Here is a 21,975-nt window from a genome sequence, read left to right as displayed (position 1 = left end):
TGTCCACTGCCAGGCACCCGATGGTGCAGAGAAGTGGCTTCAGAACCTGCTTGGCTGCGGGGGGCCTGGAGGGCCTGGGGGTGCAGACGCAGTGCCCGGGCAGGCTGCAGGCACGGTCGGTGCCTCTGTGACTTCCGGAAGCCGACTTGTGCGTTTGCTGCCTAGAACGTTTCCTTCTCAGGAGCACGGCTTCCTGCGGACGCTGATCTTGGAGGCAAACCGTCACCGGGCACTCTGCGATCTGGCTGGCGCTCACCGGCTACCGGAGCACAGATCATGGCACGGGGGCCCCGGGCTCCAGCCCCAGCTCGGGCGCACGGTGAGCGAGCCCCGGGCTTGCTTGGAACGGGTCCTGTGTGCAGCAGGTACCCTGTGGGCGTGAGCCGTGCTGGTCAGCGGGCCGGGCGTCGGGGCAGTTCTCGTGTTGTGCCGCGGTTACCCGTGGGGAAAAGCCCAACTGGACTCTGTTCTGACGTATTTTAAGGACAAACGATTCGCATTAATGAGATTTGTGCACTGAGGTTTAAAGAGTTTGGAAGCCGAGTAGGGCGTGTGATGGAGAGAAGAGAATCGAGTTAAGATGAAGAGGGTGTGGCTGGTCGATGTGGCTGAGCTCCCCCAGGAGGGACCCCAGCAGCCACGCCACCACTCTGTCCCCACCGGGAGGGATACCTTTTTATGGCCGGCCTCCAGCACGTCTCACGCGGGAGGAGAGCATGTGCAGAGATCATACCGCGTAGAAAGCTGTGCTTTGCTCTAAAGCCCAAGAGCCCCTCTGGCTCCCGTGGGCTCTGCCACGTGGGAATGTCGTCCTCTGCAGCTAAGAGTGCAGGATGTGTGCCCCTGGTCTGTGGACAGAATGCCTAGGAGCCGGAAGCCCTGGTCCACTCACCTCTCAGATGGCTAAAAATACCAGTTTCCCTTCTTTTCCTTGCTTCCTCCCATGACTGTGGCATCCGTTGGCCCCTCTTCCCGCGGATGTCTCTTCTTTCCTGTTCGCCCCGGTGCCTGCGGGGTCTTGGTGCGCCGGGAGGGGCCGGGTCCAGTGTTGGGACCAGCCTGGCGTTTCCCTGTGTGAGCAGCACCGGTGAGAGCCCCCCGCGCCCTCGACGGCCTCAGGTACGTCACGACAGGTCGCGGCTGGCGCACTCCAGGGAGATTTGCAGGCTCACCTCTGGAATGTGTCTGCATTTGAGGGTGAAGGCCCTCCCCCCCTCGTGCTGCGGAGGCCCGCGTGATTCCTGCAGCCTGTCACGTACCCTGCCCCTCCTGGCACCGCTGCCCCAGAGCAGGTGGACCCTCTGGTGTCCGTGCCAGCTGGGCCAGCAGAGCGTGTGTGACCTCCTGCAGGGCTGCAGACCCTCAGGCTGCGGGCTGTGACCTCCTGCAGACTCAACTTCGGTGCCTTGACCACGGTGGACATTGCAGGGACATTTGCTGACGTGGCAGGCGTGGTGTTCATGTTAGCGTCTGGGTTCCTGTGTCCCCGTCCCTGGGGAGCAGGTCACCCGAGGTCGCCGCAGCTTCTTGGCCAGGCGTGCTTCCTCCCGCGTTATTTTCCCGAGGGTTCGCTGTGGTCCGTGCACGTCTGTCTGAATTGTTTGGAGACCTAACTCCGGTTTCTGGCCAAATTTTGCTGTGGCCTCGTTGACACCACTGAGTGTGTGTCGTATCAGATCTCTGGAGAGGGCCTGGGGTGGACATGGTCTCACAGAGCACAGATGGCAGTGTAGCTGGACCACCACCTGCTGCCATTCACCGAGTGTCCCCTGCGTGCTGGGCCCTGTTCTGATGCCCACGGCCGCCGAGGCCCGTACCGTCCCTCCGTTCCAGGTGGAGGCTTGGGCTCAGAGATACGGACACTCTAGGGCTCCTGGTGGCCCACAGGAGAGCAGGGAGCAGAGATCACAGCCCCAGCGTGTGCGTCCATGTCTGTCCTGGGTCTCCCTGTGGGTGGGTTTCTCCAGGACCCCCAAGCCTTGGTTTTCTCATTTTGAAAATAAAGGGAACCTGTTTCCGGAGGTGTGGTGTTTCCAAGTGCACAGCAAGGAGATGCTAAGCGAGAGAGGCCGGCACATGGCAGGTGCGTGGCCCACTTGGGCCCGTGTGGGGGCCACTCCGGGGGCTGGAGTGTGGCCTGTGCAGGGCTGATGTGTGGCTGATGTGTGGCTGGTGTGTGACCGGTGCATGGCCCGTGCATGACCAGCGTGGGTCCCTGTGCATGGCTAGGGCATGGCCCAGGTGGGACCGTGTGGGGGCCAGGTCGTGGCTGGTGTGGGGGCCGGTGTGGGGCCCGTGTGGGGCTGGTTGGGGCCCTGTGCGTGGCTAGGGCGTGGCCCAGGTGGGACCTGTGTGGGGGCCAGTTCGTGGCTGGTGTGGGGGCCGGTGTGTGGCCCGTGCATGACCGGTGTGGGGCCCTGTGCGTGGCTAGGTTGTGGCCCAGGTGGGACCTGTGCAGGGGCCAGTTCGTGGCCGGTGTGGGGGCTGGTGTGTGGCCCGTGCATGACCAGTGTGGGGCCCTGTGAGTGGCTAGGGCGTGGCCCAGGTGGGACCGTGTGGGGGCCAGGTCGTGGCTGCTGTGGGGGCCGGTGTGTGGCCGTGTGGGGCCGGTTGGGGCCCTGTGCGTGGCTAGGGCGTGGCCCAGGTGGGACCTGTGCGGGGGCCAGTTCGTGGCTGGTGTGGGGGCCGGTGTGTGGCCCGTGTGGGGCTGGTTGGGGCCCTGTGCGTGGCTAGGGCGTGGCCCAGGTGGGACCTGTGCGGGGGCCAGTTCGTGGCTGGTGTGGGGGCCGGTGTGTGGCCCGTGTGGGGCTGGTTGGGGCCCTGTGCGTGGCTAGGGTGTGGCCCAGGTGGGACCTGTGTGGGGGCCAGGTCGTGGCTGGTGTGGGGGCCGGTGTGTGGCCCGTGTGTGCTCAGTGCGTGGCTGGGCAGGCAGTGCCAGTGGTGCCCTGCCAGAGCCCACACCAGCAGTCCCTTCTCCCACGTGGGTTGACAGCGGGCTGCATCCTGGTTCCTCCAGCATGTTCCGCACTGTGGGCGGATGGTGGCCAGGGCACTGTCACCGTCGTCACTGTCCCTTGCTGCTGTCCTTGCTGCACCGGAGCCTGGACATTTTCACCGGCTCGTTCTGGTGGAAGCCGGGCAGGTGTTTGATACCCTAAACCCTCGTAAACAGGGCGGGGGCTTACGGGACGGCCGCCTCGCGGCCCGGGGACTGACCTCCTCACAGTTTGGCTGGTTTCACGCTCATTCTCAGACTTGGGTTTCCTGTGATCGCATGTACGGGAACGGGATCTGCAAAAAAGAGAGGAAAACGTGTGCGGAGATGTGGCCTCGACCCAGGGTTCAGAGACTGAAGGCTGAGGAGATCGTGAGCATGGCCCACGGTCCCGGGCAGCGAGGGCTTCGCTCGAGGCTGCAGCAGAGGGAACGGGACGGGGAGACGTGTGCAGGGCGGGAGGGGCCGTCCCCGAAGCGTGGGCGCAGACGCAGCTCCCGGCGAGGACCGGGGTCGGTGGGGGGGGGGAGTGAGGCCACCAGGACTGTGTGCTCCGTGCTCTGGGCGTGGTCTCAGAGGACACTTGGCAGGCCTTGTGGGGGAGGGGCTGGTCCTGTAGCTGCCGCCGTGGATGACCGCTGGCCTGGCCTGGAGAGCCCCCTGCAGCCCAGGGCGGCCTCTGCCTGTGGTGACCGTGGTGTCTTTCCTTCCCCAGGGCTCCCAGGAGTGAGCGTCCCAGCTGCACGATGGACCAGCCAGAGCCGCCCGCCCCCGCGCCCGAAGGTAACGGGGTGTCCTTCGGGGGCCCTTTCCCCCTCGGGGACGGGGAGGGGTGACCACAGCTACCGACGAGGTGGAGCTCAGCCGCCCCCCCCCCCCATCCCCTGGCCACCAGGGCCCATCCTCACTTTGGGGTAGCCTGGCCGAGCGCCTCCCCGGCCCTGGGCCCCCCCGCGGGGCACGGGCCAGCACGGCCTGCTGTGAGCCCTACCTGTGGGGACCCATCAGTGCCCTCCGGCATGGAGGGCGGTCTGGAGGATGATGAGGGAGGGAGACGTCCCATCCAGCCCTGGGGCACGTTCCTTATCTGCCTCCCTCCACCACTGTGAGGACCGTGAGGGAGGGGTGCAAGTGAACGTTTCCTTGTCCTGTCCCCTCGCCACGGTGGGGCGTCGGGGGCTTGGTGTCACTCCCCGCTCATGGGGCAGGGCCTCCTTCCGGGCTCCCCGTTCCCGAGGCTTCCCCAGACGTGCCCCCGTGGACAGACTCACACGTCCTTTGCACACCTGGAGGCTGTAGGGCCTGAAAGGCAGAACCCTCGGCATGTGAAGCTGCCAGAGTGTGGGAGGAACCCACGCAGGGCCCGTGGCTCTTCCGTGCCCTCCCGCTCCCGGCAGGCGTGGGCCCTTGGGAAGTGCCCTGGCCCGGCTCTGCGCTGCAGGTGGCTCTGGGCCTCGGGCTCCCGGTCGGAACAGAAGGAAGGCAGCCCGCAGGTGGAGCCGCTCCTGTGGGGAAGCAGGGCTCGGGCCGAGGGGTGCCTGGGCTGCTGGGCGCTGGGCCCCCCAGGAAGGCTCGGCTCGACTGGAGAGCCCTGTGGGGAGGGCTGGTCCAGAAGGAGCCAGTGATGCTGGGCTATGTGGCCAGAGGGGCCCCTGCACACCTTCAGCCAGAGTCTGCTCTCGGGTGGGACCTAGGAGCCAGCTGTCGACCTTGGAGAGTTGCCTGAGCCCCGGGGTGAGGGTGGCTCGCTGGAGGGCACTCCGGGAATCCCGTGGCCCAGGCCGTGCACCTGCTCCTTCTGCGGGGCGCCTTCCGGGGGGGCTGGCTCCCTCCTCGGGCTGCGGCCGGCGGGCTTTGGTTGGGGGCGGGGGGGTCCTGGATGGCCCCCGTGCAGGTGTCCGCCGTGTGTCGGGGTGGCACCGAGGCTCCTCCAGGCTGGATCGTACTCGATTGTCATAATTGGGAAGGTCCCAGAACTGCTCACTGCTTCCTCCCCTTCCGGCTGGGTGTAGCCTACACACACGTGGCCGGGCGTGTCCCCGGGGCTGGCACACCCAGCTTCAGAGAGCCTGTGGGCTGCCTTCTGTGGGACGGTCCCTGTATCCTGTGTCAGCGGTTTCCGTGGCCTGCGTGGGCCGTGCTGACTGCTCTCCCCGGGATACCCGTGGTGAGCACACCGGGCAGCTGGGCCGGGCCGCGCCTGGAGCGCGGTCACGGCAGAGCAGAGTGGCGCTCCCAGGGTGGGCTCGCCGCACTTGTTGGGGAAAAACTAGAAAATAAAAGGCCCAGAAGCCCTTTCCGCACCAGTTGTTAAGAGTGTGTGGGACTTGCGACTGTTGAAAATCTGATGGCGGTGCGTGCCTTTTCCCACCACGCTTTGTCCGCTGTTTTCGAAGGAACCGGAAGCCGCCCTTCTCTCGTTCCGTGTGTCCCAACATCTGGCAGCAGCCGGCTGGGGCTGGTCCCGTGCGTGACGGAGCCTTGGCAGTGATACTGAGTGGATCTGCAGGAACGCCCGTCCACCCACGGGCTTCGCCCCCAGATGCACCTCTGCACTTGGTCTGGGACGGGAGGGGGGCCCTGACCACACGGCCGGGGTGTGGGTGGCTGTGCTAGTGGGCCGGGCCGGGGACCTGGGAAGAGGAGTCACGGCCTGTGAAGCCCAGGGCATCGGGGGGGCCACGGGCAGGCTCTGCGAGGCTTCGGTGGGCGGGAGCACATCCGATACCTGGAGAGCAGTGATGTGACCAGGGCTGGGGGGGGGGCAGCAAGGCTGTCTTCTGGGAGTGTGCTGAGGGGGCAGCTCAGACGTGTGCTCTCCGGGAGAGAAGTGGTGCTTGAACGTGGGGTGCACGGTAACCAGCCCCATCTGGGTGGTTATTTCGGAGTCCTCCCGTGTGCTCCTGAAACGTGCACGTTTTTATTTGTGACTTCTGTCTCAGTGGAGGAGGGAAAGAGGGCCAGGCAGGAGCTGGGACAGTGGGGGGCTGCCTAGGGCGTCGGGCAGAACCACCCCGCGTTCCCTGCAAGCCCACACCCACCCTGTTCTCCACGTTCAGAGTGACAAGCAGGCTGACCGCAAGGCCCGTCACTGTGGGGCCCAGCCGGTTCGGTCAAGCCATCTGTGGGCCAGGCCCCAGGCCCTGTGAGCTGGGAACTGACCCTGGGCGGCAGGCAGCCGGGAGGTGGAAAGGATCCCCCCACGGACCCCTGTTCTCGGTTCCCCTGGAAGATTTCCTCTGGGCAGCTCTGGGCGTGTGGCCAGCGTCCTTGCAGGGTGGGGGGAGAGTGTCCCCATTTCTGTGGGTGGATGGCTTCTTCCTGGCTGGTAGCCTGTGGGTGTGCCTTCTGGCTTTGGTGTGGACTGAAGGCCGCTATTTGACAACAGAGACCATCATAGCTCAAGAACCGAGATCCTGATCCGCACAGCCTCGTGGGCAGCTGACTCTTGTGACCCTTAGCGATGGGCACCCACAGGGCTTTGTGGGCGGGGACAGAGAGGGATGGGAGGCAGGGCAAGCTGGGAGTGGGTGGGGACTGACGCAGGGGGTGGGGGGCAGGGCAGGTTGGGAGTGGGCGGGGACACGGGGGGGTGGGGGCAGGGCTGGGTCGGAGGGCCTCATGGAAACCCCAGCAGAGCTCCTTGGATGGGGGTCTGGGGCTCTAGCAGGGGGTCTGGGTGTGGACTTGGGGTTTTGTGCAGACGGACACCAGGGCCTCCAGCAGGCCCGGCCTCCCCGTAGGGAGAGTGTCAGGTGCGCTGGAACTCTCTGTTGGGGCAGAGGCAAGGGGGTCCGTGGAGGGAAGCAGAGTCAGCTTGGGGAGCTGTTCTGAGTGCGAGTGCGGTGGGCGGTGCCACAGGCCTGCACCTGTCACAGCCTGGAGGCAGACGTCCGGGATCCCAGCCTCCTTCAGAGGCCTCTCTCCTTGGCGTGCAGACACCGTCCCTCCCCGTGTCCCCACGTGGTCGTGCCTCGGTGCGTGTGTGTCCTGACCTCTTCTGATGAGGACACCCGTCGTACTGGAGTGGGGCCGCCCTAGCGACCTCATTCTACCTTAATCACCTTTGAGGCCCCGTCTCCACACGTAGCTGTGTTCTGAGGTCCTGGGGTTAGACCTTCAGCCTAGGGTGTAGGGGGACACGGTTCTGTCCTCGAGAGGGACTGAAACAAGCAGCTGGGTGTGTGGGAGGGAGCCGGGAGACTGTAGTGTCATTGATGCCAAAGGATGGTCATGTTAAACGGGGCGGTGAGGTCACCGTAGGGGACAGCGGGGAAGGACCACGGGCATTGGCTCTGGGGACAAGGCACCCAATAGCGCGTGAAGCCAGGTCACTCGCTGGTGGGGAGGCATCAGGCATTCCGGGGGTGGCAGGGGAGGTGACCTGGCCGAGTGCAGGGGACGTTTCTGGGCTGCTGTGTGTGACGCTGTGATGGTGGCCACACATCACGGTGCCTTTGTCCACACCCGTGCGGTGCGCATCACTGGATGGAAACCGTGGACTCTGGGTGACGGCGGCCTGTCCGTGAGGGCCTGGCCCTGTGCTGCCCATCTTCCTTGCTGAAGGCACTGAACAAGAATTAACTTCTTCCTTTAAGGGGAAGACCCTGTCAGGCTCTGTTATTTAAATTTTTAAAAATATTCATTTAGTTTTGAGAGAGAGAGACAGAGTGTGAACAGGGGAGGGGCAGAGACAGAGGAAGACACAGAATCCAAAGCAGGCTTCAGGCTCCGAGCTGTCAGCACAGAGCTGGACGTGGGGCTCGAACCCACACACCACCAGATCACGACCTGAGCCAGAGTCAGATGCTTAACCGACTGAACCACCCAGGCGCCCTAGGCTTTGTTGTTTGAAGCAGTGTTCATAAAATCAGTTTCAGGTATATTTTATCTACTTCTTAAAGTCCGGCAGTGATGAACTGTGACTTCCGAGAGGAGGGTTGATGGAGGGAGAGCAGGCAGGTGGTTCTGAGTCCCTGCTGCGCCCAGTGGAACGTGTGGGTGGCGGGATCTCCATGTGTCACGTCGCCGGGTCACAGCGCGAGCTCTCCCGTCATCACCTTTGGCTGGGTGTTTAACTCGTATTGTTTCCCTGTCACGTTGACCCGGCAGACACAAATCCAGTCGTGGGAACAGTTGTATTTGGAAAGCATCCTGTGCGTTTTGGTTTTTCTCTGTTGAAGAGATTTATTGCCCTGGGACGTGTTCCCCAGGTTACTCCTGTGAATAAGCTGACTGACTCCCTAACGGTAACGCCGAGAACCCACACGCCGACCTCCCTGTCGTTGGGCCCGAGACCCGACTTGGTGGGAGAGCGCACGTCACGTGACTGATCCGCGGACACAGGCTGCGTTCACCCCCAGGTCCGGTCCGTGTCTGCTGCTTTTTCTTGTGACGCTGTCCTCACTCGGTGGCGGCGGTGAGCTGTGCATCTGTGTTTATTAAGTACGAACCTCAGGGGATTAGCCTGCTCCTGGAGTTTAGCCCAAGTGGAAATGTGGTCTGAACCCGAACACAGCCTCACGGCAGGCAGGAAACGTATGTGTTGTAGGGAGTTTGCCGAATGCAGGGAATCACTGTGGAGAAAGTACCAGTCGTTTGCAGAGGCCACGGTTAATACTTGGGTCTGTGTGTGAACGGGATGAAATTAGTAAAACCAGCGGTCTTTAGATGATTCCCTTTATTGTGGTGAAATATACATAATATTTACCATTCTTCAGTGCTCCTCGGGAGCACGAAAACCACCAGCAGTGCCGTCCGCCTCCAGAACTTTCCATCTTCCCAGACTGAAGCTCTGTCCCCACGAGATACTGACCCCCATCCCCTGCCCGGCCCCCGGCACCTGCCGTCCTGTCTTCCGTGGGTGCTGTCACACTGTGTCTGTCCCGTGGTGACTGGCTCCCTTCACTCCGCAGAATGTCCCCAGGGTCCGTCCGTGTGGTGACAGGTGTCAGAATTTGTCCTTTCTAGGACCGAATGCTCCCGTTGTGTGCGCCGACCACAGTCCATCTGGCCGTTCGTCTGGCCGTGGACTCTTGCCTTGTTTCCGTCTCTTGGCTGTCGTGAGTTATCCTGCTTGAATGGTTGCGCGCTCACACAGTGGCACACTCGTTCGTGTGGCTGCACACCTGTATGGGCGCGCTGGGATCTGTGTGCCTGCTTTAATTCCTCCAGGTGAGGCTCGGGAGCAGAATCCTGGGGTCGTTCGGTGGTTCTGGTTCTGTGCTTCCTTCGTGAGGGGCCTCCTTACGGTTGCCACGGCGGCCGCTCTGTTTTCTGGTCCTGCCAACGCTGTAGGGGGTTCCAGTTTCTCCAGACCCTCATCAGTGTGTGCTATTTTCTGTTAAATGAATGTGGAAAGACCGATTAGAAAGACTGTCAGCTTAATACGTCGAGACCTCTTCCCAAATTCTCGAATAAGCTTCGACCAGATAACTTTGATGGCTTCTTGAGTGTCTGGCTGTATAAACGCGTAATATGTAAAGTCTCTTTCCTACTAAAGGACACTCAGGTGAGTATCGTGACGGTCTCTGATTATTTCCTTAAGATAAGTGTTTCGCAGTGGGATTTCTGCGACAAGGGATGTACAGAATTGTCCGGCATTGGTACGTGTTGGCGAGTTCTCTTCCACAGAGTCCCCAGTGCAAACTCTCACCAGAACAGTTTTCTGAAGCCTTTTCTGGATTCCATTTCGGTATTTGCCCCATCGTGCTTTTAGCACGTGTCAACTGGGGAGAAATTGCCCTAGAATGCTGCTTGTGGACCCGGCAGTCTCGTTCCCCCTAGGTCCCCGCTGAGGGGCCCCTCCCTCCTGCCCCGACAGAGCCTGTCCACCTGACCTCTGTGGTAAGGTGTTTCCTTCAAAACACCTGTTAGGACGTGTTGCCGGTTCCAAAGACCGAAGGGAAAAATGAGCACCTGGTATTTAAGACCGTTGTTTCTGGACCATCGAAGGTTCATCTGGACCCACAAGGCCACAGCTGGAAAGACCGTCCTAGACTGGCTCAGGTAGCCCCAGCTCTGTCACCTTCTCTCCCTAGAAACCAGCCACCTCTGAAAGCCTGAGTCTCACGTCCTACCCCCCAGCCCCCCCTCCCCTCTCCCCCGGCTCCACTCCCCCCCACCCCGGCCCCGCCCCCCAGCTGCCAGGTGGCTGTGGAACATTTCCTTCCTGGAGAGCACACGTCGCCCCCTGCACAGCATCTGCGTCTGCTGGGGCGATGCTGACCGGGGCCCTGCACCAGGAGCGAGAGGCGCTGGGAGTGGAACTGGAGGGGACGAGGCCCTCTCCCCGCCCCCCATCATGCTGGGACAGTCCGTGCCCCGACTCACCCCACCCCCACCCCGACCCAGGGGAGGTGACTCCTTCCCAGCCTCTCTGCACCCCCCGTCCCCACCGTCCCCAGAACCCACCTGGCTCTGGCTCAGGGGTGCTGGCTCTGTCACCCCACCGCCCCGTGGCCGGCTTCCCAGCCCGTGTTCACGTGTCTTTGGCTCTAAGATGACTGGTTCAGATCCCACATTCCCACACTCAGGCCTGTGTGACCGCTGGGTGGAACCCTCTGGAAGGGAGGAGGGAACCCGCTCCGGGCCCTGGGCGCCTCTCTCAGCAGATCCCTCTGCAGCCCAGTGGGACCGGAGCTCTCTCTCCGTGGGGACGCCTGATGCCCTGGCCCACCCTGCAGCACCCCGGTTTGCTTGCAGAGTGAGCAGTTTGGGTTCCATCTCGGTGTCATTTCTCCCTCTCTCTCCATAGTGCCCACCTACTCGTTCCTTCGCAAGGGAACCGCCCTGGACACCCCAAGGGTGCAGGGTCCCCATCCTGGGAGAGGGTCCCCGTGTGGGTGTGCAGGGTCCTCGTCCTGGGAGACGGGTCCCCATGACCAACTTCCCGTGATCTGTGTGAGCACCAGATGCCCGCAGACCGTCTGGGTACAGAGGAGTGAGTTGTGCACCAGTGGAGAAGGCCGTCAGGTTTGGGAGTTTTCTGTGTTCTGACTTCCGGCCCCAGTGTTGGGGTGCCGTGGAGCAGCAGAAGCTCCCTCCCCACTGGGCCGTCCCCTGCCCCAGCCCCCTGGCCTGGGCGTGGTCACCAGGGTGCTGTGGCCTCTCACGGGATCGTGGACGGCATCCGTGGGTCTGAGTGGCCTCCATCCTGCCCCGTACACATCCACACGCGGGGACGCGTGCAGGACGGGGACCGCAGGGTGGGCCTGGCCTGGGCAGGGGTTGCGAGGTCCCCTTCCTTGGGTGGCATGTACGTTGTGGGTGATTGGCGTGGACAGAACCGAAGGGGCCTGGGGCCCCGTGGGGCTTGAGCGGAATCCACTAGTGTTGAAGTCTGTGGCCTCCCTCGTTTCCTGGCGCTTCCTTTCCCTCATCCTCTGCCCGTCGCTTCCGCCACCCGCGCAGCCCCTGGCACTGAATGCTAGCGCGTCTCTGCTCCTGCGGCGGCTGAGTCTGTGTTCTTTTCACCATTAGAAAACGAGGTGAAATACGACAGGAACAACAACGAAGAGGACGAGGGGGAGCAGTTCGATTTCGACAGCGGAGACGAGATTCCAGAAGCGGATCGGCCAGCCGCGGGCGCCCCGGCCGGTGGGGGGGGCGCGGATGCCGCGTCTGGCTCAGGTGAGTCCCCGGGTGAGTCCCCTGGCTCAGGTGAGTCCCGACCGCGGGTGAGTGACGTGGGGGGAAGTCGGTGTCCTGGAGCGGGACGTGAGCTGTGATGGCTCATTGGAGTTTGGCCGCGCTCCTTTGGTCCCTGGCATTTCCCACGGGCGTCAGGCTGCTCGGCGGCCCCTGGCGGCCTCTCGGAGGGGGTGGGTATCGGCCACTTCTGAGCACCGTGCCGCTGCGTGGTGGGAAACGTTTCTGAAACTAACGCTCTTTGAGATGCATGGAGTCTGTGTTGGATCCTGGAGGTGGCTGCTTTTGTCCCGACCACAAGGGCTGGTTTCTTGTCCACAGCGAGGGCTCCCCGCACAGTCAGTGGCTCCCCTGGTCCGGCAGCTTCTACCTGATGCCTGTCAGCAGAGAAGCCGCCCCGGGAGCTGCCAGGCCCTGGGGTGTCCCACGCTGACCCCAGCAATGCTCCGCCCTGTACTCCCAGATCTGGGCGTCTCCTGGGTGCCCTGGTGTTGCGTGCCCTTTGGGGGGGCGTGGCTCCACTTGTCCTCACCTCCTCCATACTGTGTGTTTGCCTCCAGGAGGTGAAATCGGGAGGGGAACGGACGCGGAGGCCCCGGTGGAAGGCCCGACGCTTGAGGTCCCGACACGGGTGAACCCCTACTCCGTCATCGACATCACGCCCTTCCAGGAGGAGCAGCCCCCTCCCGCCGACCCGGATGCCGAGGAGGAGAGCGCCAGCCCGCCGGTGCCCAGCGGGTACTCGGTGCCCGTGCCCTGCGGCTACGCTGTGCCCTGCAACCTCCCGCTGCTCGTGCCGGCCTACTCCAGCCCCGTCGTCATCCGCGCTGCGTCCCTGGAAGAGGAAGGTAGTGTCCTCCTCCTCGCTGCGCACTGCGGGCCGTGACCGCCTGTCGTCCGTGAGTCCCGCAGTCCTCCGTGTTCTGGTAGAGCCGCCGGAGCCGACCCGGGTCACCTTCCCCCGGCAGGTGCCGGTGGGTCCGCGTGCATGAGGGCAGCGGGACGTTCGAGTGCGGCCCTCCCTGAGCAGAGGGCGGCCTGTTCCGTTCCGAGTGCGGCCAGTGAGGCAGCCCAGCCAAGCGTTTGTTCTCTCGCTGAGATCTGCGTGTGCTCCCTATCCGAGGGCGCAGCACGGGCGCTGTCCCAGGTGTAGAGGCTCTCAGGGACGCGAGGCCGCTCGGACACGGCATCAGAGCTTGTGCGAGATTTCAGTAAACATGTTCTCTCCTTCCCAGTTGTGACCATTGAGGGGGAAAAAAAAAGTCTTCGTTAAAGAAGCTCTTGAATTTGTTTGGAAACCACAGGTTTTTAGGGTTGAGGTTTTTCACATGTTTTCTTGTAATTGGTTGGAATCTTGGAAATTAACCGTGGTCAACAATGCTATTCGTGTTTTGTGGCCTCTGACAAGTAAAAACAATGTGAAAATAAGGAAGTAGATTATGGAATTGAGAGGAGAAGGGGGGGCGCCCGGGGGGCTCCGTCGGTTGAGCATCTGACTCTCGATGTTGGCTTAGGTCATGCTCTCGAGGCTTGTGAGGTCGAGCCCCACGTCAGGCTCGGTGCTGACAGTGCAGAGCCTGTCTGGGATTCTCTCTCTCTGCCCCTCCCCCACTCTTGCATGAGCACATGCAGGTGCACATACGTCCTGTGGTGCCCTGGCCGGCTTCCTAACCATTTGTACCGTGTGGTTCCCTCGTGGACACAGGGCGGCCTGGCTCTGTGGGCTCGGTCAGCATGCACGTCCTCGCTGAGGCTCCCTCACTCGCATAGAGGCTCCCCTGGGACACGAGCCTCAGAGTCGGGGACAGCTGGAACCTGTCATCTTCCCCACTGCCCAGAACCAACACTGAGCCTCCACTTTCATTCATTAGTGGTCCTCCAGTGGCCAGAGACTCATGGTGCTCTGCCTCGTGGCACGGGCTTCCAGATCCTTCCAGAACAGTGAGAGATGAGCAGTGTGTGTGGCCCGCGGGAGAACTTCCTCTCGAGTGTGCTCACCATACCGTCATCAGAGTTCTCGTTTTAGCAGACATCACCTCCGGGTGCATCTGCTTTCTCAGAAGGGGGAGCGCCGGGAAGGAAGGTGTGGGGGGGGGTGCATTGAGGCACGCGCGGTGTGCATTCAGGGGTGGTGAGAGGGGCCCCTGACACAGCCGCAGGGAATGTAGTCACTGTGTGAAGTGTGCTCGCTGCCAGTCCACATCCTTTCTTCGTTGACTTTGTCGAGTATCTTTGTCTTTTAGGAAGTCATGTGGGCCATTTTTGGGGGGAGTGTGGTGTGGTGGGAAGTCTTTGGAACGGGCAGGTCTGAGTTCAGATCGTGGCCCTGCCTCTGACCTGGCATGTGCTCCTTGGCAGACAGCGAGGTTTTCCATGGCCTCGAGAACTTGTTGAGTTCATGCCTCTACAATTCCTGGTGCACCGCCAGGCAAATCCCACCGCCGGGTAAGGGGTATTTGTTACTGTTTAGCGGGATCAGGGGACCAGTTTTATGAGTGAGATCTCCAAGCTTATTGCATTAAGCCCAGCCTTCCTGGACGTTGAGTTAACTGCTGAGCGCTTTGAAAGTGGTCACGAACGTTTGCCTAGCACACAGTAAATTCCTTCTAAAACGGTGTTTATGGACAGTTTCCCAGTGTAGCAATTAACCAGTTGTTGGTTGAGCACGTGGCTAAGCCTGAGCTCATCACCCCTTGGTAAATCAAACCCAGAGGTGGGAGAACAGCAGTCAGATGGACATGTGTGACAGACTGTGTGTGTGTGTGTGCGTGTGTGCGTGTGTGCACGTGCATGTGAGTATATAAAAACTTGGTTGCCAGATATCATGAACGTAACTCTCCCTTGAGAATCTTTGGAGGCTCCCATTTAGACATACTTTCCAATAAATCACAATTGTAAATTCTCATGAAAAGTTAAGACACAGGAGAAAATTTGTTTCTTACTGTAGCCTGCTTTCTTTGGGTTTAATTCCAGCTGTTTCAGGAGCCTTTGGATATCACTTTTTACTGTAATCCTGTTTTGAAAACATCTTGTTTTGAATCTAACCTAAAAAACCTTAAATCCATCAGTTAATCATTTTTATGCTAAGATAAGCCTATCATTCATAAGAATGGAAAATAGGGAACCATTTTAAATGTAAAAATCCGTTTCCTACAATTTTACCCTAAGCATGAAACCATATGATTTTTTTTTCTTTCCTCACAGAGACACAGGAAGTAGCAGAAGACAGCCCATTTAATTCTTTAAGTTCCGAGGATCCAGCAAACAGGTAAATTTTTTCATTTTACACACGTGCCCTGGGTCCATGACCGTTCCCTGTAATGTGGAGTGTGGGACACCTGTCCTGCCTGCCCTCAGCGCTGTGAGGTGGTGACCTAGCACGCCTGCTCCCCGCCCCAGACCCTCCGCTCCCAGTCCTGCATCCATCTGCTCTCTCGCCCAGGGGCTCCCAGGATGGGTGTCAGAGTACGAGGACTCGGCTAGAGGTTCATACTGTCTGTGTAGAAGGACAGACCGTACAAACGCACATGCAGATAGGCCCTGGAGAGGTGGCCCTCCTCGGCCTCCACCCTGGAGATTCTGTGTGTACTTCAGCCTTGGGAAGGGTCTCAGAACCCTGTGGGGCCGGAGGGGATTTTTCAGTGTGTCTGACCCAGCTTTCAGCGAGAGTACTTCAAACTGATTTGATTGTAGACCTTTCTTTCATGCCACTTGCCTTCAAAAACACTATTTCTCCTCCTTGAGATGCCCAGGAAAAGCCCGTCCTCCAGGCAAACTCCTGCATGCATTTCAAAACCCTGCCTTAGTGTCTCATTTTATAAAGTTCCCTCTTGTCCATCCAGAGCTGTGTGGGCACACCGGCTTTAAAACTGATTAAAACAGTGCACCCTCACCGTGACTTCCCCTGTCCCTTTCTGCTGCTGGACTGAGAATCCCGTGAAGGGGGAGAGCAGGTTTGACCGAGGCTTAGCATGCCGTCATGCTTGTTGCTTGGCGGCTGTATAGCCATACTGATGCATTATCCACACCTGTTCGAGATGGACCGTCCTGTGGCTTTTGGTACACTGCGTTGTCCGTATTAAAACTGTGTTAAAATATATACAACATAAAATTTGCCATTTGAGCCCTTTTCAGTGTAACATGTAGTGGCATCGCGTGCATATACTGTGTCACCACTCTCCTCTTTCAGAATATTTCATCATCTGAGATAGGAGCTCTAACTCTCCTGTGGTAATCTACCGCCCCCCTCCCCCAGCCCCCAACAACCCCTACTCTGCATCCTGTCTCCGTGGATTGGCCCGATCTAGGTAACTCGTGTCCTTCTGTGTCTGGCTTGTTTCACTCTGCATCATGTTTGCGAGGTTCTCCCGTGTTGTAGGATGCGTCTGGATCTCCTTCCTTTTCAAGTCTGCATAATATTCCTTTATAAGCACATATGACCTTTTCACTCACTCACCACTCGAAGGACACTTGCTTTGTTTCCACCTCTTGGCTGTCGTGAATCGCGCTGCTGGGAACACAAGTGTATGAGCATCTAAGTCCTTGCTCCCTATTCCTTTGGCTCTGTACCTGTGAGCGGAGCACTGGATCTTATGGTGAGTCTATATTTCCCTTTTTGAGGACCAGCAATCTCTTTACCACAGAGACAGCGCCATTTCACATTCCCACCTGCAATGAACTCCTTCCAGTACGGTCACCAAATTTATTTTCCAGTTTTTAAAGATTGTAGTCATTCTAGGGAGTGTGAAATGGTACCTCCCGGTGGTTTTGATTTGCATTTCCTTGATGACTAATGACGCTGAGCACCTCATCACGTCCCATCGCCCATTTGTATGTCTTCTTCGGAGAAATGTCATTCACGTTCCTTCCCCATGTTTGAGTTGGGTTTATTTGTTGTTGTTGAGTTGTAGGTGTTCTTTATATAATCTGAACATTAATCTCTCATCAGATGCGTTATTTGTGAACATTTCTTCCCATGCTGTGGGTTGTCCTTTCACTCTCTCGATGGTGTCCTTTGCACAAAAGTTTTTAATTTTGATGAAATCCAGTTTATGTGTTTTGTTTCTTTTATATCGCCTGTGCTTTCGGTGTCCTGTCCAGTCAGTTGTTGGCACATCCAGTGTCATGAAGCTCTCTTACTGTGTTCTTCTAAGAGTTTTGTAGTTTGACTCGTGAGGGTGGGTGGGTGCCACGTTCTGCCATGTCTCTTAGGTCTAGTTGATTTGTGGCGCTCTTAGCGTCTTCTGCCTGGCGGTTCTGCTGTTGACAGTGCTACATTGGCATGTCCAGCTGTCACTGTGAGATGGTCCATTTCTGTGTTCAGTACCATGTATTTTCACTTCATCTATTTTGGGGCCTCTTCGTTAGTTGTATGTTTGTAATGGTTATATCTTCTTGTTCTATTGGACCTTTATTCAATATATGATCTCCGTCTTTGCCTTCTGTGACCTTTTATGAGTTAAAGGCCATTTTGTGGGATCAGGCTTTACCCAGTGTTAGAATATCCACCACCTTGCCTGGTCCTGTGTTTGGTGCGTGCTGGCTCTGTTTGTTTACCCACTTTTAGTTGTTATGTCTCAGTTCGCCAAGCCTTTACCGAGTGCCTGGCCTGTGATCGGCATCAGAGACCGAGAGGAAGTAAACCGGTCTCAGCACGCCAGCGAGGACTTCCCTCCCTCCCATATGGCGGCTTGCGGTGTTTCCTTTCGTCCGCGCAGGCACCAGCAGAGGAGATGGGGAGCGAGAACGGACTCCTGACTCGGGTGTCGGGTCGTTGGCCTGCTGTTCTCACGCTCACCTGGCTTTTTCTTTGGGGTGGTAGGCTGGCCTCTGAACGTAGAAAGACATACTCGTCCCTAAAAGTCTTTGCAGAAAGGGATGCGCAAGCTCTTTCCACCTGGTTTACATTACATGTGGCAGAGCAGGTCCACCAAGACCCCGCAGTAGAATCACAGTGTGCGTGTGACGAGACACGAGCGGGTGGCACATTATCGCTGGTGATCTGAGACGTACGGTGGAAAACACGTCTGCTGAAAGGATCGTTTCTTAGAACAAAAAGAACGTTGGGGCGCCTGGGTGGCGCAGTCGGTTAAGCGTCCGACTTCAGCCAGGTCACGATCTCGCGGTCCGGGAGTTCGAGCCCCGCGTCAGGCTCTGGGCTGATGGCTCGGAGCCTGGAGCCTGTTTCCGATTCTGTGTCTCCCTCTCTCTCTACCCCTCCCCCGTTCATGCTCTGTCTCTCTCTGTCCCAAAAATAAATAAACATTGAAAAAAAAAAAAAAAAAAAAAAGAACGTGAAGTGGTGTGAGAGGGCAAGCTCAGATTCTCTTCCAAAGCGCAACCTTTTTTAAATCTACAGAAAGCGACCTTTTTTAAACCTACGGAAACACTCGGGAGCAGTTTAAATATCATCCATTTTTGCTTTAGATTTTCTGTTTTTTTGCTTAACTTCATTTTGATGTAATTGTAGACTTGAAAAGTGTGAGAATACTTTTTTTTATGTGACATGTTCCTCAACTAAGTGTGGGGACCAACTCAGCTTCTTTTCTTACACACATCCACAATGTAGCGTATTGTGTCCATGCTTGCGTAGCTAAAGTGTCTGTGACCTGGACATTTTTAAGACCTTTGCCATCTTCCCTGGCCTTTAAATCTTGTATTCAACCATTAGAACTTTCAGAAAACTAACAAAAATGATGATAGAAGAGACCACGCTGCAGTGACCCCCGCCATCTCTGTCACTTATCGTGAAGTGTGGCATTAACTCTGTATGAATGATTCTCCTTTGCACGTGTGTGTTTTTCCGAGCTGCCCATGGTTGTCTCTGAGCACTCACCCTAGTTCCAGCCTCTTTCCCTTCCCGTGAAGTGCTCCACACCGCGCTTGGCTCTTCCTTGCAGAGCTCCCCTAGACCGCGGGCCCCTGACGTTGGTCTTGTCCCAGCTGTGTTGAATGAAGCCGACCTTGTCGTTCTTCTGAATAAAGCATTCCAGAGGCTTGCCGTAGCCCGCGGGACAGCATTCCTATCCTTGTGTGTGACCCTGTGACTTGGCCCCCGGGACCATCGCACTAGAGCACGGCACCAGTTGAGTCGTGAGCACTTTTTATTTCTGGCTGCATGAGGTCCCTTCCCGGAGGCGAGAAGGCCCCTCTGTCACTCGGGCGTGTCTCTGCAGCCGGTACTGTGTGCGGCATACAACAGGCCCGCAAGAAGTTCTGGCGAACAACTGGAAGACGCTTCAGGCCCCCTGGAGCAGAGACCTCGTTTCTCCTGTTTCTGTTGTGCCAGCACCTGTGCCGGGCACGTGGCGGGCGTTTGGAAGCACGTACAAACCGCCGGGAACGAAAGCTTGAACCTGGCGTCTGTGTTGAGAAGCCGTGGCTGGACCGATAAAACGAGCACATGCAGATTCTGGCCTGCTGGGTGAGGGGGCGGAAGCCCCCGCCTGTGTCAGCCGGTGGCCCCCTCAGCGTCCCAGAGACCACTGGGGGGTGAAGCCCCCGGGGCGTTTGGATCGAAGGCACGGCCTCAGTACACCCGCACAAGGGAAAGGAAGGCCCCAGATGTATTACTCACGTATCCCAGAAATGGGGTGTGTGCAGGGGGCCGGGGGAGGGCGTCCCCTGTCCCCGTAGATACAGAGCGAGGTCAGGCACTGGTTCCTAATGAGATGGTTAGGGCGGAGGTCACTGACTTTTCAAGGGCTTAAGTCTAAGTGTTTATTGTAAAAGGGGCCCCGAAAAAGCCAAGTGGGAAGGTGTGGTGGGACCACAGGCGTGGGTCCTTCCACACACGTCCGCGTTGTGGGTGTGAGGCGGGGTCATACATAAAATGCATAGGCAGCGACTCAGGAGACGTTCTCAGCACAGGATGCCCGGAGTAACATCTGGGGACAGCGTGCACACGTTGGAGCTCACGTACCCTTTGGGGACATTCGGCAGCTTCCTGACCGGAAGCACGCTCACCCTTGTGGTCTCCTGGTTTGTTTTCTCCCAGTGACGAGCGAGCGCCTAAGGAGGACAGTGCCCTCGCCCGGTGGGCGGCGGACCCGGCCAACACCGCGTGGATGGAGAGTAAGTACACTGACCTCCGGGAAGCCGGCGGGGCCGTGCCCTCATCCTCGCCAGGCCCCGCGTGGACGCCGCCCCAGGGGTCGATGTGTGTTTGCCGGGTTCCGCTGGTTATTCCCACGTCCCTTCAGAACTGCATTCGTTTCCCTGAAGGACCAACCAGAGCTGCCTGTCGCTGCTGTCCCCAGGCTCTCTGAAGCCCTTATTTTGTTTCCAGTCAGAACATGTCTGCTCCCCCCGTCCCACACGGGTTTCCTCCTGATTGTTTCTTCCCAGTACAGTCCTTGGGTCCTGTCACGATGGTCCCGTCCGTGTTCGGGGAACTGATGCTCTTACACGGGCCCACACTCAGCAAGTTACCACGGAGACGTTACCAGGCATTTTCTTGTGATTCTCACGGAGATGCTTTTTCAGGCTACCATTTTGGAAAGGGGGTGGATGGCTGGTTAAGCCAGCCCACTGTCCAGATGGCATGCCAGACCTTCTGTTCCACATGTGGCTTAGAAAGCTGAGCTATTTTTAACTAGATTTGACTTTTAATTTTTTAAACAAAGTAAAGATGGCTTTTCCAATTACCCCTTTATTATCTACTGGCTCACTAATTTCTGTGTAATTTTCTATGATTGACTTACAAGGAAGAACCATCTTAACTGTCTCCTGATTGTTCAGTTATCTCCTGGAATGTGTCGTGTTCTGGTTTTACTTATGACATTGTCAAACGAAGAACCTAGCATAAGTAGAGGATTCTGCTAGGGGGCCGCTAAATGGGGATGATTAAGGGCTGAAATTATTTTCCTCCTGTTCGCTAGCAATTTTATTTCCAGAGTAAAATTTGTGTGACTTTCTCCCATTACTTGTTTTATTGCACAAGTGGTAGTTAATTAGGATAACACACAGGTTAGGGGTGCTGACATCCCCCACAGTAAAAAATCTGGGTATAACTTTTGACTCCTACCGGTGCCTGCTGGTGACTGGAAGCTTTACCAATCACATACACCGTCGATTATATTGTGTGTATGTGCCACGTACCGCATTCTTACAATAAAGTATCACAAACAGGTTCGTGCAGGTGTCACAATCAGATCTGCACGTAAGCGGACGCGTGGGCCTCACGGCCGTGGTTTTCACGGGTGCGTAGTCGAGCGTCCCACACATTGTCGGGAGTGGAAATGCATATCACGGTTGCAGTTAATCTTATTACAAGGAAGGGGGTGTCTGTCACACGGGGGCCTGACGGCAGGAGGAGAACGAGAGGCTTTCCCGAGTTTGCTGCCTCCCCCTTCCCCCTCCCCAGAATCTAACTGGCTTGAGAGCAGAGGCAGAGTTGGGAGTACTTACCTCATCTTCTTGTTGTTGCTTAGTCGTGGTGACCTTCACGGTTTTCAGTGTGTAAGACCGACCTCATAACGTGGTTGATTTCCACGAAGGCCCAAACTTACAAATACCGAAATGCATTTCTAGCTTCACTGCTGCTCTCGTACACGACCTTCTCATACCGTATTCGCTCAGTAGTCTGGCCCGGAAGGATCCCGACCTTTTCTTAAGAAAACGTGTTACAGTCTCAAGAAGACACGAACGTTCCACATAGTGTAGTCAGAGAGACTTTATCCTAACAGGTAAACATTCTCATCCTTGCGTGTGCCCAGTTTTCATATCCAGTAGTTCAAAATATCATAGATGATCGACTTATTTTAGGTTTCCTGTTAACATAGCACCTCTTGGGCTGTCCCGTTGTTTCTGAAACCGTGTATGGCACCTCTGTATTGTTTGTACATTGGAACACGTTAACTTCGTAAGCTGAAAAATATTTATAAAGAGCCACATAGAGACGTGCAGGTGAACACAAAATAATGGACTAAATTGGCCTAGAAACCATAAAATTCCCCATTCATACCTGGCTCACGTAGAGCGTCATCCTTCAGTCCCCAGAAAACTTCTGCTTTGGGAAGGTGCATGTGTCTGCCCTTTGGAACTAGCTTTCTGCATCATTATAGCGTCGTGTGAGACTGTGGCCCTGAACAGTGGACATTGTACTTGGTGTTGGTCGGTTTTGAAAGTTTCCTTCTTTTTATTCCAGATCCAGAAGAAGCCATTTATGACGACGTGCCAAGAGAAAATTCAGACTCTGAACCAGGTTTGAATTGTCTGAAATTGAGTTTTCGAAGGTTCAGTTTATCAGTCTTTCCCGCTGGGTGTAAAAAATGACTGGTCACTGTGCACACAGACCCTAGATACACAGCTCCTACGGATTTTATTATGTC

The 21,975-nt window shown here is 57.6% G+C and overlaps 1 protein-coding gene across 1 annotated transcript in view; it reads left to right on the top strand.

Moving 5' to 3' along the window:
* The first annotated feature begins 221 nt into the window (after positions 1–221).
* The window catches only part of ARHGEF10 (Rho guanine nucleotide exchange factor 10), a 92,016-nt gene continuing 70,262 nt past the window's right edge, over positions 222–21,975 (top strand). The window contains exons 1-7 of the mRNA XM_047092012.1: positions 222–319; positions 3,711–3,778; positions 11,477–11,626; positions 12,205–12,492; positions 14,849–14,912; positions 19,641–19,717; positions 21,792–21,848. Coding sequence (XP_046947968.1) covers positions 3,742–3,778; positions 11,477–11,626; positions 12,205–12,492; positions 14,849–14,912; positions 19,641–19,717; positions 21,792–21,848 — 673 coding nt within the window. The 5' untranslated portion in view covers positions 222–319; positions 3,711–3,741. The remainder of the gene's footprint in view (positions 320–3,710; positions 3,779–11,476; positions 11,627–12,204; positions 12,493–14,848; positions 14,913–19,640; positions 19,718–21,791; positions 21,849–21,975) is intronic.

The sequence above is a fragment of the Lynx rufus genome, unplaced genomic scaffold (assembly GCF_022079265.1).
Source record: "Lynx rufus isolate CCGP_SWC_20201006 ecotype Redwood Valley unplaced genomic scaffold, mLynRuf1.p SCAF_3, whole genome shotgun sequence".
NCBI classification, from domain to species: domain Eukaryota; kingdom Metazoa; phylum Chordata; class Mammalia; order Carnivora; family Felidae; genus Lynx; species Lynx rufus.
Note: the sequence above shows the minus strand (reverse complement) of the source record. Positions and strands in the feature narration are given on the sequence as shown.